At 39.3% G+C, this 17782-nt stretch overlaps 2 protein-coding genes across 4 annotated transcripts; one reads left to right on the forward strand and one right to left on the reverse strand.

Moving 5' to 3' along the window:
- Window positions 1-39: 39 nt before the first annotated feature.
- On the reverse strand, window positions 40-17766 carry Oys (lysophospholipid acyltransferase 6). Of its 3 annotated transcripts, none has more exons than XM_076431717.1 (11): window positions 17466-17766; window positions 3775-3920; window positions 3622-3699; window positions 3324-3415; window positions 2102-2213; window positions 1734-1869; window positions 1491-1638; window positions 1210-1415; window positions 950-1147; window positions 400-551; window positions 40-290 (listed from the first exon to the last, which is right to left on the reverse strand). In XM_076431717.1, exons 1-11 carry the CDS (start codon window positions 17547-17549, stop codon window positions 134-136), a joined length of 1509 nt encoding a protein of 502 aa, XP_076287832.1. In that variant the 5' UTR covers window positions 17550-17766; the 3' UTR covers window positions 40-133. The 3 variants fall into 3 exon arrangements, with proteins under 3 accessions (XP_076287832.1, XP_076287833.1, XP_076287831.1); XM_076431718.1 differs by having other exon boundaries at window positions 3622-3722; XM_076431716.1 differs by lacking the exon at window positions 17466-17766 and adding an exon at window positions 15420-16755 and having other exon boundaries at window positions 3622-3722.
- LOC143212699 (hymenoptaecin) lies at window positions 4541-6500 on the forward strand. The gene is made up of 2 exons (XM_076431750.1): window positions 4541-4813; window positions 5726-6500. The coding sequence occupies exons 1-2, from the start codon at window positions 4556-4558 to the stop codon at window positions 6083-6085; spliced, it is 618 nt and encodes a 205-aa protein (XP_076287865.1). The 5' UTR covers window positions 4541-4555; the 3' UTR covers window positions 6086-6500.
- Window positions 17767-17782: the final 16 nt, after the last annotated feature.

The raw sequence follows: 17782 nt of genomic DNA on the forward strand, positions 1-17782 counted from the left end.
ATAATATGTATATGTACATGCCCACGTATATACACGTCCGGATGTATATGCATGCGCATGTGTGCGTCAAAACATTCATAAAATATATGTTTCTCTCGTAACCGATGATTTTCGATCGCAGCGAAAACTCGGTTTACATAGTTTTCCGCGTAGTCCCGTTAATTAACTTCTGATTGGCGTTGTTCTCCGTGTCGGCATTCTTCGCGTCGTTGCGCGATGGAATTTTTGGAAGACGAGGTGCAACGACCATTATAACGAGACCCACTATGTGCGGGATGAGGTATAAATACCTGGAAAAATGATACAACAGATATTTTTTATTCATACCTTGGATACCTTAGCACGCTACGATGCTCAGCCCAAGATTAACATTAAGACTGTGTTCTTCGTGCTACTTACAGGTACATTCGGATACTTGGTGCGAACTCCAAGAGTATAAAGCTCAATGTGATGTAGGACATTAAGATTCGCGTCGCAGTGAACGTAAGCGCATCGTAGAGGAACTTTCTCATTTTGAACCCCAAGAAGTACGGTCGAATATTGCGGCGAGCCTGTTCCAACAGAAATGACTCGGTTCTTAGTGTCTAGTAGCCGTGTTAACTTCGTTTCGAATTCAATAAGGCCCAAGGCCCAAGTAGCACCGTACGTCCATAGAACGTACGTTTAAGTCCAGTTCATGTCCAAACGTCCTACGTTCATTCTGTACATTCGAAGAATGTCCCAGGACGTGAATTTTGGACGTTCTAAGAACGCCCGTTTTCTTAGGTTTCCGCGAATGTTCCTAGGACGTGAATTTTGGACGTTCTAGGAATGTCCATCCCCTGGACGTTCTCCGAATGTCCTGAATGTCCGAAACGGACGTTCTCTGAACGTACATAGGACATACCTGTGCTAGTTGGGGGTGATCTTAAGAAAATAGTGAACACGCAAGGCGACTTTCGCGACCTACCGTGCGCGATACCACAGTGAAGAAAGCGCCGTTGGCAAATGTCAAGTAGTAGCCGGGGTAGAACCCGTGCCACAGCGCGGAAAGGGCGTACGTGTATACGAGCTTATTACGTTTGACTCTCTCGTATACAAGAGATCTGAGCCACCTGTTAGTCCCTTTGTTCCAGTGTTCGATGCTGTCTCTCAAACTCAAGGACATCTGAAAATCGAAATATCAAAAATGAAACCATGGTAACCAAATGATAGAACAACTGTTTGTACCTCGAAACCGTAAACATCCACGTTGGAGAACAGGTCCCATTTGGCCTGTCCCTTCTCGTCCAGGCCGGCGTAGCCGATGCCTGAATTGTTGCAAATGGCGTCCGCGAAGAGCCACGCATGGTAATACTTGAACCGGACCAGCAGGGTCGCGATCAGCAGATACCACATCTTTTGGACTACGGTCGTGTTCTTCAGGAAGTCATCCTCTGCGAGGAAAATGCGATGCTTCGTTAGAAATTCAGCCGAACCGCTGTGCAAGGACAAACATCGGTAACACGAACCTTTTAGCTTCTCGATCGGGTAGCTCGGAATGAAAGTGACGAATATAGCGGCGAACAGCAAGCTCGCGATCACCTTCTTTACTACGACCAAAACCGGCGACGGTTCCAGAACAATTTCGCTGTAGTGACCGGAATTCTTGTCGCAGCCCTGAGGAGAACATACATACATACAAGACGCTTCGGTATCTACATGTTCTTACGCTTCGGGAGAAAAGCAAACTATGTAAATCGAATGGTGTTTACCGTCAAGGGTTTCGGTGCGGTAAGCTTGTGTCCCTGAATGAAGTCTATGTAGTCGTGGTACAATATCACCGGGCCAGCCAACAGAGCTTGAAAATGGAAGACGTAGCTAAAGTACTCCAAAGTGGTGGGCATCTTTCTAAAATGAATCATGCGTAATAGCGTTTATCGTAGCTTACAATGGACGCGAGGCGATAAGCGTGAGTCACTGGTTGGGACGAGCGATGCGATTCTTGAATATGAATGAAAGTCGCACGATTACACGGCCAGCCGCCGCTGTGCCGCGCCGGTCTAACGACGAGGCGCGACTACCGGCATATGACCGTTTACACGATTGTTGCATTGACCGTGGAACAAGATGCGAAACTCACTTCACGGCTTGGTGACGCTGCGTCGGCGTAAGATCCTCCTCGCTTTGCGTTAATCCGTCGTGTATACTGTACGCGAGGCTGGTTACCTTTTGCGTTATCACCATCAGCGGCCCTGTAACGCGCATACCATTTACCGTGTGAACCTGCAAACCTGCCTCGTTAACTCCGTTCGCGCCCGAGCAACCATAACCACGCGTAAACGCGCAACAGGGCTCGCAAAACCTTGGGAAATAACCGAGGCTCTCGGCTTGCATAATTTCTAGGGATGGGATCAAGTACCTCGCAAACAGGTTCGAACCTTGATTGATGGAATTCGAACTCTCTATATAAGTACTTCGAAAAATAAAAATAGTACTCCCAAGTTTACTCGAACCCCTTTGCCAGACTGTTTCGAATCCTTTACAAGTGAAATTATTATAACATATTTACTTTACAGACGCGATTCAAATAAATCTTGAACGCAAAGAAGACCCGTTATTATTTCGGCGTGAAAATTCAATCAAGTACTCCATTTTATCAAAAATTGCACGTGACCATCTTTGTATAATGGCCACTTCTGTACCTTCAGAAAGAGTTTTTTCAAAAGCAGGAAATATCATGGATAAAAAAAGAAATAGGATAAAACCAAGTATTGTAAATGAAATATTATTCTTAAATAATTACGAATTTAATAAAGAAAGTGCTTAAAACCTACTATGCAGTTCTGATTTCCAAGATTCGAGTACTGCTTGTGAAAGTTTCGATTACTTTCAACATCGAAGTACTTATAAGTATCTTTTCGAAACTTGTAAGTACTCATTCCGAGGTTCGATAACTACTTGTATACAATGAATACTTGTCAAGTATAATCATTGAAACTTTTATTGCTTTTAAGCAGTAATCGAAACCCATGAAATGAAACTTGGTTATTGATCTTGACTCGGATTCGTGAGTACATATTGAACTCGAGCCCATCCCTAATAATTTCCACTACAATTCTAAAACGTATTCAGACACTGAATTTCAGATGTTTCACAAATTCACAACGAAATAAAAATCATAGACACTTCTATTGCCCTTGCCCTCTGTCCTAATATTGTTTACATATCCCATTGTAATATCATTAAATCGGCGGTCTAGATGAAATGTCCGACCGCCGCGTCGATACTTGATATACTTGGCGCAGTAAATGAAATTGAATTCTCGCGTGACGATCATTCGGACGGAGTGCACGCGTACTTACCAGTGATATCAAGAGTGTACGAGCCGTAATTGTACATCTGTCGATGGTAATGCACGCACGATAAATAGAACAGCGCAGTCGTCAGTACAACCCTGAAACGTGTTATCGGAATGAGAGTTAATTTCGAGTAAGTTCAAGGGACGATGGTTGCTCGTCGTGTACCCGAGAATAAATACTAGTGACGGCAACAATCCTCCCCAATTAGTTCAACTCCTAATAGCAACGTACGATTGCGTTCGAGCAATGTCTACGAGCCAGGCGCGATATAATAATAATTAAGAGATTGCGTGTCACTTGCCTTTGTATAATGTGAGGACTTAGCGTGCGCATCGCTATGTAACATAATGCGGGAAGGCCTGCAAGATGTATCGTCTGCCTGCAAAAATATGTATACGACTTCTTTTAGAGCAAACGACTCCGGTAGCTGTTAATTAGAAATCGATCGACTCACCTGCCGAAGCAGAAGTAGCCGAGCGCGAAACCGATGATAAGACCGAAAACATGCCTGGTGGCTGTTGTCACTTTCAGCGGGCTGAGGCATGTTCGTAAAACACCGGCCAAAAACAGCGCCGTGAACTGTGTCAGCACGAAGTTCACCTGAAACAGAAATCGAGCTCGCTAACTGACTACGTCGATATTCCAATCCCAATGAAAACGACCCCAGTATTTAAAAAAGAAACATTGGTGACCTTCTGACCTTGACGTTCAAGGTCAAGGTTAATTTTGCGAATTTTTCTTGACAATAGACGTTTCTTGAAATAGAATTTCTTTGTGCTCGAATCGTACAACCAAATCGTAGGGAGCTCTTTTTCGCGTATTTACAAAGAACAGTTTAATTCTTCCGGAGAAACCGCGCGTCTCGACGGGGAAGAACAAAAATAGTCTACACGCCGCATGTGTAAAATGTGCGTACGACAGCGCGTTTCGCAGTGACGTAGATACATATGATTAATCGTTATCTGCTTGTCTGGCCGCATAATGACTGTCAAACGGTCCGTGACGTTTCCCGAGCAAATGGAATGCGCGAACACGGTCACCGATAGACAAAGAACTATTCCGGGGAACCGGGAATCCAAGTTCCCCGGAGATCCCCATCGACCCTCAAGAATGAAAGCAATCACGCGTGTGCGTAGAATCGAGCGATGATCTCGGATGACCCGGAACGGGGAGTTCCCTGGGGATCGAGCGCAGAGGAAAAACGATAAGGAGCCGTCGGTGATCCCCCGACAAGAATGTCACAAAAGGAAACAAACAATGAACTCCTCGATGAAAATCCGTATATGTATATAAGGCCGGGTTGTGCAGAGTCTGGCATCAAACAGTTCACCCAGCTCGACTCGAGTGCATTGCGAATCGTTTCCTCGACTATTCAAGGGAAATCAACAAACGCGTTGTCAACAATGAAGTTCATCAACCTTGCACTGGCCCTTTTCTGTGCAGTCGCGTACGCCGCTGCTCAAGCTGAACTTGAAGAACCACAGGAATCTTACGTGAGTTTTAAATTTTTCATCCACAGCGTGTTTACAAAAAAAATGTGAACAGACGCCGCGATCGAAGAAGTTGGTGTCATTTTGTTATAACTTTTGAACTATTAGAGATATCGTAATTAAATTTTCCCCAAAAATATTTAAAAAATAGTAATTCAACTTTTTTATCTGGGCCTGTAACGACAATTTAAAAAATGCGTTGTATAGATTTCTCGTTTTCTCTGTCATCTCCACAGCTTGTTTAAAAAAAAAAAGTAAACAGACGCCGCGCTGGAACAGCCTTACGTTGCCATGGAGCGTGCAAGAATACGGAAATTCGTAAAGATATTCATAAAAATTTCGAAAGTCTCGAAACTATTCAACCAAGATTAGAGTATACTTGCAAGTATTATTTACGTTTCCCACAGTACTTGTAAAGGGTTCGAAACTGCTTCTTTAGCTACTTTTGTTTGCTACTACTTCTTTTTTTCGAAGTACTTATAGAGAGTTCGAATTCCATCAATCAAAGTCATCAATTCAGTGTAGAATTTGATCGAACCGTAGCGCCGCGAAAAATATTACTATTATTAATCCATCAATCAAAGTTCGAACCTGTTTGCCAGGTACTTGATCCCATTCCTAGTCGGTGGTACACGTGGCGTGAAATTCACTTCTTGCGGAAGTGAATGTACTGCTATTTTGGTATGCAAATCATTGAATTACACATTCTAAACAGCAGAAATAGATGCACACTCACGATTAGACTACAGATTTCTAATGCAAAGTCAATATTGTCTTGAAACTATTTGAGTACTCGAAACAGACAAGCAGAGGTGTCGAACATTTTATGAACGCTACCGAACTTCGTAGCAACGAACGAGCTCCCGACTAGGAGCGCAAGCTTGCGCTATCATTAATCATAAAATTCTGTTTTAGATCCCGGCCCGTTTTAGACGGCAAACCGAACCCCGAGGATCAGTCTCCGTCCAAGCAACGAAACCGATGAGCGGGCCAGATCGTCGGCCATCTGTGGACGTGGACTACCATCAGCGAATCTTCGAAAGAAACGGCGCGAACGCCAACGCCTATGGAGGACTGAACATTCGACCTGGACAATCACCGCAACCACACATCGGGATCCAGGCAGAGCGTAATTATAGGAATGGTTTTGTCAGAGGATTCGGCCAAGTTGAACGTGGCCATGGAGGTCGACCATCGCCCACTTTCGGGGTCAGCGGTGGATTCAGATTCAGGCGAGACGTTGATTTCGAGCTGGGGGACCAGGAACTATATTAGAGCCGTAGATCATCATCTACTATACTTGAGCCAACGAGGCGAGTCGGTGTAGCTAACTTTGCTAACTATTATACACATAATATTTGAGAAATGTACAGTAACACTCTCGTATAACGATTTCAAAACACTGTCAAGTTGTTTTGTATGAAAATAAGCCACTAGTAAACTAATTCTAACTTGTAAAAAAAAATCCAAGCCGTTTTATTCACTTTTAGAAAAGTTGTTCTCTTTGAATGTGTTTTCGTCGAATTCGTTTGTCGCGAGCATTTCCTTTCGAATGTTGTGTCGTTCAAATATAAGCGCAATTGGATAAAAAAGGGAACATAGTTCTCTCGGCGAAGTATTATAATGTTCTTTGACTTGTCAATGAATTATTATCGTCGCATTTACTCGAATAAAACGCACAGTTTTTGAATACGTGGAGCACTTATCTTTTCCTTGAGCCTTAAGTCTTAAGAATATTCGTTGAAAACGGCAAATGTGCTGAAAATGTGAGTAGAAATAGTAGTTACTGTAATTTGTTGCAGTCATTCAGTATACATACGTGTGTGTACGTAGTATGTACATTGTCGAAGACCTTTGGTCGTGCAAATTTCCACCCATTATCGCATTAAACACGTTCTCGGCTTGCAATTATCAAAATGAATATGTGCATTCCGAACGAACCTTGAGACATCTGCTTTCGGAAAGTATACAATATCAGGCATTATCAAAAATATGTATCTCTGGCGCCCAAGGTGGTTCGGAACCCACCTTATCAAAAACTGTAGGTCCAGTCGCGATATAACATATCCAGTCGCAATATAATATTGCATTGTTTAATCCTTACGATCTTATTTGCGAAAAATGAATTATTTCATATATGTTCACCGATTATTTAATCAACGATTGACGATTAAATTCATCAATCAATTGAATCAATCGTCCATTTTTCAATGATTAACTTTTTTTAATCGTACACATTAAGCTTGGTTAAAATTTTAACCGATTAATGCCCAACTCTGGTATAGCCCTTGTATTTACTTCTGACAAGGAGAAGGCACAGTCATGGGGTCTCAGATTTTCTCGAAACATTACATACTGGTAGATTTCGTTCTCCTGTTTATAAAAACATAGCATTATTGGGTCAGATACTCAATAACTTTTGAGATATTTACAATTGAAATTTCATTACAGTCTCGTATAGTTAAGTACAGTTTTAGTTGAAAATATTTTTGAGTCCTAAACAACATGGTGGTAACGTACTAGGTTGGTACTAGGAAGGCCAGGGTTCAAATTAGTGTTGTATCAAGCTCGAGTCTTCGAAGCTCCAGAGCTCAGTCTTCTTTTAAATCTTCTTCTATAGAAACTTAGTCTTAAAGACTGAGCTCTGGAGCTTCGAAGACTCGAGCTTTATACAACACTAGTTCAAATCCTTGTCCTCTTTTTCCTTTTTCTTTCTTTTCAGTTTATCTATTTATTACTCTTCATTTCTATGTTTATTGTATTTTGTATGTAATGCATGGTTTTTTTGTTATTCTTCTTTCCTTTTCAGGCACGGTTGATGAAGTTAACCCTTTGCACTCGAAGCAATTTTAATTCGAAACCCAAAATCATTTCTTTCGACCCAGAACATTTTTATTCTATGTCATCTTTTTTACATTGTGCACATGAAAAACCAGTTTTTCTCATGTAACTATTGAGCTTTTCACAATTTATAGAAAACAGACGAATTTAATAATATTGAAACTGTTTTGAATAATGATGTGGCCATTCTTACTGGCGCCTTACAGTCGCCAGTCGAGTGCAACGGGTTAATGTTTATTTACATATTATATTGCTTTTCAATAAAATTTTAATATTATGTTTCCTATAGATATTATGAGTGCATTTCTCATGTGTAAAACCCAATCAATTAAAATAGATAAACTGAAAAGAAAAAAAGGAAAAAGAGGACAAGGGGATTTGAACCCTGGCCTTCGTACATAGTACCAATCTAGTACATTAAATTACCACCACGCCGTTTAGGACTTAAAAATATCTTCAACTGAAACTGTGCTTAACTATACGAAACTGTAATGAAATTTCAATTGTAAATAACTCACAAGTTATTGAGTATCTGACCTTACAATGCTATATTTTCATAATCAGGAGAACGAAATCTACCAGTATGTAAAATTTCGAGAAAATCTGAGACCCCATGACCGTGCCTTCTCCTTGTGAGTAAGATTATGACTTCACTTGTGAGTAGGGAACCATTCATTTCGATAGCTAATGCACTAATATTTTCTGGGGAGTACAATTTAATCGCGTAGACCTTCGTGCGGAGGAAAAACGATGATTGTCGATTAACAGTAGCTGCACACTTAACACGCATCGTCCCCTAAATAATCTCGTATCAATATCGATGTGTTTCGCAACGCGGGATCAGGATGAGCCAACCAGTCATTTGACACGACATATAGGTAGTCGGCCCACAGAGGCCAACGATCTCTGCGCATTTGCTCGCAACTACACGCACACCGTGAACTGTGACCGATACCCGTCGCGTACACTTTTTTACCAAATCAAGTTTGTTTACAAAACAAATCGCGCTTCGACTAATTGCTGCATCATCGCGATTGCCTCTTTCAGCGTAAATCGTTGAAACTACTATCGTACAATGAAATACTATTCGAGCACTAATTCTGATTAGTTTATAAACTATATGGAAAAACTTCTTAAAAACCACGCTTATATTAAAATGAACTAGAAAGGAGAAAATAATTTTTTTCCTGGTACTTCATAAAATACCGAATCCAGTTAAATGATTAATAATCTTATTAATAATCTTGCGTTCCATTAAAAAAAGTCTAAAAAGTAGAAAATAAAAAAATATATAAAAAAAAACTTTTTAAAAACCACGCTTATATTAAAATGCACTAAAAAGGAGAAAATAATTTTTTTCCTGTTTCTCATCTAATTTACATTAAATTTTTGTATCTATTCCGACACATATTTTACAACAGAAGAAATCTTGAACCAATTGCTTAAAATTTTGGGAAAAAATACTATTAATCATTTCACTGGATTCGGTATTTTATGGAGAACCAGGAAAAAAATTATTTTCTCCTTTCTAGTGCATTTTAATATAAGCGTGGTTTTTAAAAAGTGTTTTTTGTCTATTTTATTTTCTACTTTTATTGCCATCAAATGTGTATACAAAATTTCAGCAAGATTGGATTATGAGAAGAGGTTTAAAATTCGATTACAAGATTTTACGCATACACAACAACAACACTATAATTCGCGCCAGCGAACAAGAAAGATTATTCGAATCTTTAAATTTCAAAGCGGTATTTTCGATTTAAAGTTTGTAACCGTCTCTTTCCAGAATATTTTCGAACTTTCGGTTTTCGAATGACCACTGCACGAAAGCAAGCGACGACGGCTTGACTCAAGTATGCGAGCAATTGACTATACCGAGAGTGTATTACGTAGAATACTTTCTCTGCGACGACGGAGCTTCCTATCAGCTCCGATGATCTTATTGTACATCAACCATTTTTTCTTCGCATGATTACCACTGGTGGGGTAACACCACCATATATAGAATATCGGTCTGCCTTTTTTTCGCAAAAGCCGTTGGGAAAAACAACGGTGTTTTTACAGAATAGCTATCTACACAGATATTGCTACTATTTTAAGGCTACTATTTGTCCGTGGTGACCAATCACCGCGCGAAAGAGCAATACCTGGTCAACGTATTGCTGGTACACACATATGCATGTAGATGACTATGCTGGTTATAACTGGACGACTGGCCGGAGCGGCGAGAATATTCGCGCAGATATTTGCTACCCGGAGGTTCAAATGAAGGGGAAAGCGCGATCGGTACTGCGCTGCGAGCGAAAGTTGATTCAATCGTCTCTCACCACGCGTCGTTAACAAAGTATTCGGGTTTATTTTCAAGAAATCTATTTTTTCTGCAGCTGCTTAAGTGGTCCAGCATACGCGCCCAAGAGGATTCGGATGAATATTGAAACAATTTCTAAAAAATTATAAACCGACTTCGAAAAAACACAATAAAAAGTATAAAATAATTTCCATTTAATTTATGTGAATACACACGAACTTAAATACAATACAATCTTTTGTATTGTAAAAATTTTCCACACTGGAAATTACGAAAATCCTGAAATTCTTCTACATGCTTTCACATATTAATGTATCTTCTCTTCCCACCTACTGATTTCCAAGTCCATCATATTCCAATGAAATCATAATCAGCAACATCTGTAATTTGGAAAATTTTTAATTTTGTGCGCCGCCTCCGAAAAGATTGTATTGTATTTAAGTTCGTGTGTATTCACATAAATTAAATGGAAATTATTTTATATTTTTTAGTGCGTTTTTTCGAAGTCGGTTTAATTTTTTTTATAAAATTTTTTTATTTCACACTTTTTATCTCTGTCAGCCGTCACATTCCAAATCGTAACTTATAAATATCTGAAAGTCGCAATCGATAACGGTAACGACATCGCGTCGTTACTGTTCCTAATATCTAACATTCAGCGGAGTTCACAACGGCATCATCACCCTACATTTTCGCAAATAAAATCGTCATTAATAAGAAAATGTACAATTTTTTTTTGCACGGGACCATCCCGGGAACATAGTCTACAAGATGCAAAAGGTTTCGTTCCGATTGGTCCATCCATCTCATATAAGAACCAGTCAACAGTAATTGTGGAACAAATTTGGTATTGGACAGTGTAATTAAATCACTATTCTTCTTCATCATGTCTTATCGTTTCGACGCACCGGTTTTTCATGCAAACTGATATAAGTCCTAAGACACAAATAAGGTAAATAGTAACATTTACTTCGTATGTTACTAAACAGAGGATACTCTATACAGATCTATATACAAAAATCTTTGTACACATCATTGGTATTGAGAAACATTAGAAATCTGGAGGTGTCTTATCGTTTTGTCGCGGAGTGTATACCCGTCGAACAAGTAAAAATCCGTAAACGAAAAGTCAACTTGTTCCGTTGCACACACGGCTGATTCTTCCGAAGGATGAGAAGAAATAAAAACGGAAGTAGTTTGTAGGCATCACCCGTTAGATCAAGGCGTACCGGAGGCCGAGCTTAAGTGCACGTACACCGAACAGACAAAGCGATCTTCTTTCGAGGACGGTGCGCGAAGCAAAAAGGGCTTTACTATATTCGCGACTCGACTTGTCCGTTAGCAACACTCTGCACGGTAGAAGAATAACGTTAGATGGTTGGAAAGGTATACGACAATGGGAAACAGTATAGCACTGTTTCAGAAATAAAAAATGGGATTAGAGAGGAGTGGTCTGAAATTAAATTAGAAACATTACAAAAATTAATTTAATCAATTACCACGCAGAATATTTGAAGTTATAAAACACAAAGGAGGTTCAACTAAGTAGTGAATTATTTTTATTTTTTCTTTTTTTAAATATTTTATGTGAAAATACACAATGAACCTATGTTTATTTCGGAACTAAAATTCAAGTGTTGTAGTAGAAAATTTGTAATTGACATTAATTAACATTGCGTTAATCGATTGAGCTGTGTATTTTGTTAATTTTATTAGAATGAATAAATAATAAGAAGTAAAATCAAAAATACTGCATTAAACACAACATTATGTCAACAAATCGAAGTGAACCTATCATTATTTCGGCTACTGTTACATAGATATAGGTAAAACCATTCGGAGCATAAATAACTGTGAAATGATTTTGATAGTTTCCTAAAGCTGAGGCTAAAGTTCAGACACGCTCTCGGCGAGTTTGTTTTTTCACCTGCCTATTACGATTCCAGTGGCTCGAGTAACGGTTTGCGTGTGCCGCGTGGCCTCCTTATCGATAGCTAAAAAGTCCACTGAAACGAAACGGAATCCTAGCCGCGCACCGGTTCTCGAAAATAGAGGGCTCCGGGGTTTTTGTTACGCGTTCTTCGAATTACAATACAAGTTTAGCACCTGATACATTCCTTCCCGAGCGATGCACCTTGCATTTACGCGTCTCGATTACAACGACAGGAACAGATCCTTCTGTTTCGACGAATAAACGGCAACCTGTTGAAATCAGCGATCTGGAAGCGAGGTCAGACCGTGACGTTCACGCAACACCGAATGAACCGTGAAACCTTTTTATCTTCCCCGCGAACGATAACGCCGAATACATGTTTTCGGCGGGTCACTATTTCTTTTTGTTGAGAAACTTTGCCGAAGATTCGTTATCCCCGAGTCAACAACAATCCCAAGAAAGACATCCTGTAAACAGGAGCCAAGTTCCTATGGCCGTAAAAAGTTGTGAGATCAAACAAAATACGGCCAAGTTCGTTAGCTTAGAAATACCTCTTGCAATACTGAAAAAAGCGTTTGTAAAAATTAGTTTAAAAGAACGCTATTTAATTTTTAAACAGTTACATGGAGAGCTAAATTATTCAAACTTGGCCGCTACCTAACACCTTTTATTGCCATTAGTTTAAAAAGTAACGGCCAAGTTTGGATAATTTAGCCCTCCATGTAACTCTTTAAAAATTAAATAGCGTTCTTTTAAACGGGTATTTCTAAGCTAACGAATTTGGTCGTATTTTGTTTGTTCTCATAACTTTTTACGGCCATATGAACTTGGCTCCTGTTTACAGGATATTTTCTGTTGGGATTTCATCAATTTTTGTTGAAATTTCATCCATTATCAAGTAGGTGTTACTCTTATCCCTGATTCATTAAATCCTAAACATTTTTTATCTTTAAGGTGGACATTAAGTAAATTAATAAATGCATCGTTCGTTTTACTACCTATTTATACCTATTTCGTAATGTTTTCTTTTCAATACAACCCCTTTAAGGTGTAAAATTTCAAACTTTGATAATTATTCCTTCGAGTGTTTGTTATGGTGGAGCTATGTACCAATTTCAAGCTTGTAGGTCAATGGGAAGTACCCAAAAGGTTTTGATGATGTCAGTCAGTCAGTCAGTGACAAATTTAGCGATTTTTGAGGTCCTATATCTCGGAACCTATTAATGTTTTGTCAATATTGAGACATGATAGCATTTAACAAGTCTACGAAATTAAATCTCTCAATCTGCCTCCAGTGCCAAGTTATAAGCCTCTAAAAAACGGCGAGAACTTGGCTGGTGCACTGCCGTGCACCTAAATATTGCTGGTTTTATAACTAGATTCGATGAGGTATTATTTAATCGCGAATAATTGGCAGTCGTTCCTTTTTTCTTGTTGCTTCTTTTCAAGGATCCGTTTAACGAGTGGTATACGAGCAAAAAGCACATCTAGTTAAACCGTTCTCAGATGAACGATCATAAGAAGAACTTGCTTATTTTTTCCAACTGATCGAACCAGAGCGCCAATAACATTAATTGTAGATCATAAGAAGCTTTGGAAATGCCAAGTTTTAAAAAAAGCTGACAATTATATCGTCTTTGGCAGTAACATGAAACCAATATCCTTTTGTAGTGACTCTGGAAGCAGAAAGGGACTAATTTTGGCACGTGTCAAGATTCAAGATACATACTTAGATTCAAAACAATCTGAAACATCGGAGATTAATGTTTGATACATCGAAGAACAGATGAAAGGTTAAACCACATGCGCGGCTTATAAATTGCACGGGTATTGACTATCAAAGGATCAATAGGAGGTACAACCGATAGTTCGAACGACAGAAATGCAAGCACGTGAACAATATACATATACATATTACGTATATTACGTATGTATGCGTATACATACAGAGTGGGTAACGAAAGTATTCGAACGCCCTTTAATACAGAATAACTTTTTTATAATTGTACCAAACGACCTGATTTTTTCTAATCCATTAGAAGCATTGGTTTATGAAAAGCTATACAAAAAAGATGTTCCGAGAAATTATAATTTACAAGGTTACATGCAAAAATAAAAAAGGCCTTTTTTTAGCTTTTTTATTAGGTTCCTTAAAGAAAATTTAAAATATATGTTTTGTAGATCTATGTTATACACATGCTGAAAATTTCGTCATATCGATTAACATACACGCGAGCTACAAGCGATTAAAAATGTTGAAAATCGTAGTTTTACACGATTTTTGATCAGTTTCTGCGTAAAATCCACAAAACCGTACATCTTTCGATGCGTGTCTTTTTCCCGATTTCGATTAAATTTTCATCATAGATCTACAAAACATATATTTTAAATTTTCATTAAGGGCCCTAATAAAAAAGTTAAAAAAATGCCTTTTTTATTTTTGCATGTAACCTTGTAAATTATAATTTTTTGACAATCTTTTTTGCATATCATTTCATAAAGCAATGCTTCTAATTGATTATAAAAAATCAGGTCGTTTGGTACAATTATAAAAAAGTTATTTTGTTTTAAAGGGCGTTCGAATACTTTCGTTACCCACTGTATACGTACGTACGTACGTATGTATACCCCTTCCCAGCATTTTTCTGCATCGAATTGCACATTCGCTGCAATTAATAACGTTCGAATAACTACGGACGTTCCGATAGCAAGAACACTCCAGAGAGAAATAATCTGCAACATTACTTCCGGCACTTTACAATTGCTGTCGCTTTAAAACAATTTATTGAGAAAATCCCAACTGTTGATCTATTAGAAAATGAGCACAGCCGTGAGAAAAAGGCTGTCGTAGCAAAAAAGGCTTTGCAGGAAAAGGATGATGTTGCAAAAGATAAGATGATTGCTTTTACTCGTAATTTGCGACTAGCAGCACGACAAAACAGAAAATAATTATAAACGAAAGGAAGGTCAAGACGTGAAAAGAAGTCTGGCGAATTTTTTAACATTTAGATTAACGAATGGTGTCTTCGGAAAAATATTGCTTACGTTAAAAGGTTTAGGCCAAACTGAGTACATTAATTACTGTTGTACGGATAACGATTATCACTCGTAGATAAGAACTATCGCTGAAGCATAATCGATTTCATCATCATCAAAACGGCGTAATCACGGCTTTTATTCGTGACGCTGTTTGAACTATTCTCCTTGCAAATTGAAAGAACGGAACCAAGGGGTGAGCGAGAGATAAAATCCTGACAAGAAATGCTTCGAGCAGCACCTGTTGAAAAGTGGACCGTTTAACAGGTGCAAAATCATGCCCGTTACTCGTACATAACTGCTAGCCAATTTTCTGGGGGCAATTATGGTCTTGTAACCGGTTGAAAGAATTTCCACTGTGCCACTGGTAGAACGTAAACATGATTTACTGCGCTTGTCCTTGGCGAACTGGAAAACTACTCTTTGAATATATCTATATATTCTAATTGTTCCTTGTTAATAGCTATTTTGAACAAATTCTTAACAATCACCTGTTTTCACTGCCGTTGCACGAGAAACCCCCCTTAATGCCAAAAGGTTAATAGTAGATCTTCTGCTATCCGCGCAACCAGCATTCATCGTAAACGCCGCGCTGCGCCGCGCCGGTTACTCACGCGGAACCAATCCACGTTGTGCTCGCGTTTTCCCAACTGTTGCATCCGATGCGTCCTATACACATACATATGCGCACATGTATGCATAACTGAAATGGTCGCCCAATGCGCTCACCGGTCATTCTATTTCCAGCGAACTCCTATCCATTTGCGCAGATACGATTACCGGTTTTGACGAATTTCTTATGCGTACGTAAAGCTGTAAATAAAGTTCGATCGCTTGTTCTGTTTCTTCAGAAAAGCTACACTGTTTTTAATGCTAAATAAAAAGTGTTCGATTATACTCGTGTCTCTAATTGGCATCGTTATTTCCACGCATCATAGATTAGTTATCCAGGGGTAAGAACGTTGGCTATAGCTGAAGCTGTATTTTGAACGTTTTCATACTGGCGATATCACTTGACACAATCCAACCTTCACAGGTACTCTAGTATTAACTATGGATTGCGATTAGTCGATAAGATTTCCCAACACATCTTTACTGCTCCAGTAAAGCAGATTTTCACTAATCTAAGCAAGAATCTTAAACTGATAAGTTGGCAACAGCCGACTCGATGATTCTCGATAAGATTAATAATGGCGCAATAGTAACTCCCAGAATTCGAATTCGTACACCATCCGAAGATCACGAAAAACAATCTCGTGTGTATTACGTAAATGGTCGATCCTGGAAATCAAGTTCCATTAAGCTATCGGCCTTTAATTATCACGGCGCCTACGAAGCACCTATTATAGTAGATACGATGATGCATGGTGATCCCGTTTATGATCTAACCTAACGCGACTAGTAGGAGGTACAATATAGAGAGACTACGCGAAAGAGATTTCAATGACGATGTTTATATCCGTCCCACGCGCGTACACCGTGCATATGTTGCAACGCACACACAAGCAATGATCGTTTTAACGTGCGGGTTAACTGTTCGAATTTCCGAAATCTCCGGGTAACACCAACTGTCACATCTTTGCCACCGAATACACCGTAACATCCAATCATTTTCATGGGAGAAACGAGTCGGCAAGTTCACGATCGTGGCGAAAGAACGTGCAAAGCGGTAAAGCCATAACTTATGCGGTGAACCGTAACCTTGACTGCTGTCACGAGGAAATAAAAGGCAGCATCGCCACAGTGTTCGATTCACAGCGGACAAAAAATTCAAACTCTAAGATCTAAAAAGTCTTATTATGTATTAGGTTGTCCCAAAAGTTTCTTCCGGAATGTGATCCTTTAATATTGCTAAATAAATATTAGGTTGTCCCAAAAGTTGGTTTTCGATGCATGCACATAATGCAAATTCATATTAAGAAGTACTAAAAAATATTAACATAAACATTATCGTATTGTTTGTATTTATTTAGCGACATTAAAGGAACACATTCCGGAAGGAACTTTTGGGACAACCTAATATATCACGAAATGTGTAGTTTTTCAACTAGCCAAAATTTCAGTTTAAATTTCCAGTCTTAATACAGGAAATCACAGCACTTTTACGATCACGTTCTTCTTCTTCACTGATTTTTACAAGTTCGATTCAGTAATATAGAACCTTTGTAGCGAATAAATCATTTTCTGAGGATAACATATTTTTATGTATATCAGCAGCTTTTTAAATAAAATTCCAAATATATTTTTTTCCATCAATTGATAGATCTTCTTGTACTCTTTAAGAAACTGTTAGGGGTGTCGGATCGAAAATGAAGTAGTTATTAATTTTGTCGGGAAATCTCGCGTAGCATCGAACACTAAGCATTGCTCCGAATCGGCAGTCAGCAGGCAGGATACTTTAATAGGAGCGGTAAAAATTTTCGATCGGCGCGCCCTCGTTTTCGGCGGTCACCGGACAAAAGTAGGAGACGAAAGTAACCACTCGGAGAGACAGGAGACAGGAGACAGGAGAAGCCGAAACGTCAAAAAATTCTCACCTGGTCGATCGGTATATTGATGAGGTTCGCCAACCAGGAAAATGTGCGGGAACCGTCGTAGTAATCTTCCACCGACACGGTCATTGTCAACGATCAAAGAATCGGATAAATTGGACAGGCGGGCGCGCGCGCGCAGCACACCACCGTAACCGTTTCTCGTTTCTCTCGGGCGTACAGCATTAACGCACGCGGCCGTTTGAAGAGAGCACGAGTCCGCTACGCTCCGCTCGATTTCACTCCCTCGAGGGAGAATGATCGTTAGAAACGCGTCGAATTCGCACAACCTACGACAGCGATGACGCCGTCGACGACGGATC

This window comes from Lasioglossum baleicum, chromosome 10 (assembly GCF_051020765.1).
Source record: "Lasioglossum baleicum chromosome 10, iyLasBale1, whole genome shotgun sequence".
Lineage (NCBI taxonomy): Eukaryota > Metazoa > Arthropoda > Insecta > Hymenoptera > Halictidae > Lasioglossum > Lasioglossum baleicum.

What these genes read in the sequence shown, in the direction of transcription:
- LOC143212699 (XM_076431750.1), top strand. Translation starts at nt 4,556, where the DNA reads ATGTCACAAAAGGAAACAAACAATGAACTCCTCGATGAAAATCCGTAT. An exon ending in AAGAACCACAGGAATCTTAC is followed by an intron (nt 4,814 to 5,725) that starts GTGAGTTTTAAA and finishes ATTCTGTTTTAG; the next exon opens with ATCCCGGCCCGTTTTAGACG.
- Oys (XM_076431716.1), bottom strand. Translation starts at nt 15,507, where the DNA reads ATGAATGCTGGTTGCGCGGATAGCAGAAGATCTACTATTAACCTTTTG. An exon ending in CCGCACCGAAACCCTTGACG is followed by an intron (nt 1,639 to 1,733) that starts GTAAACACCATT and finishes TGTTCTCCTCAG; the next exon opens with GGCTGCGACAAGAATTCCGG. An exon ending in TGGATGTTTACGGTTTCGAG is followed by an intron (nt 1,148 to 1,209) that starts GTACAAACAGTT and finishes TTCGATTTTCAG; the next exon opens with ATGTCCTTGAGTTTGAGAGA.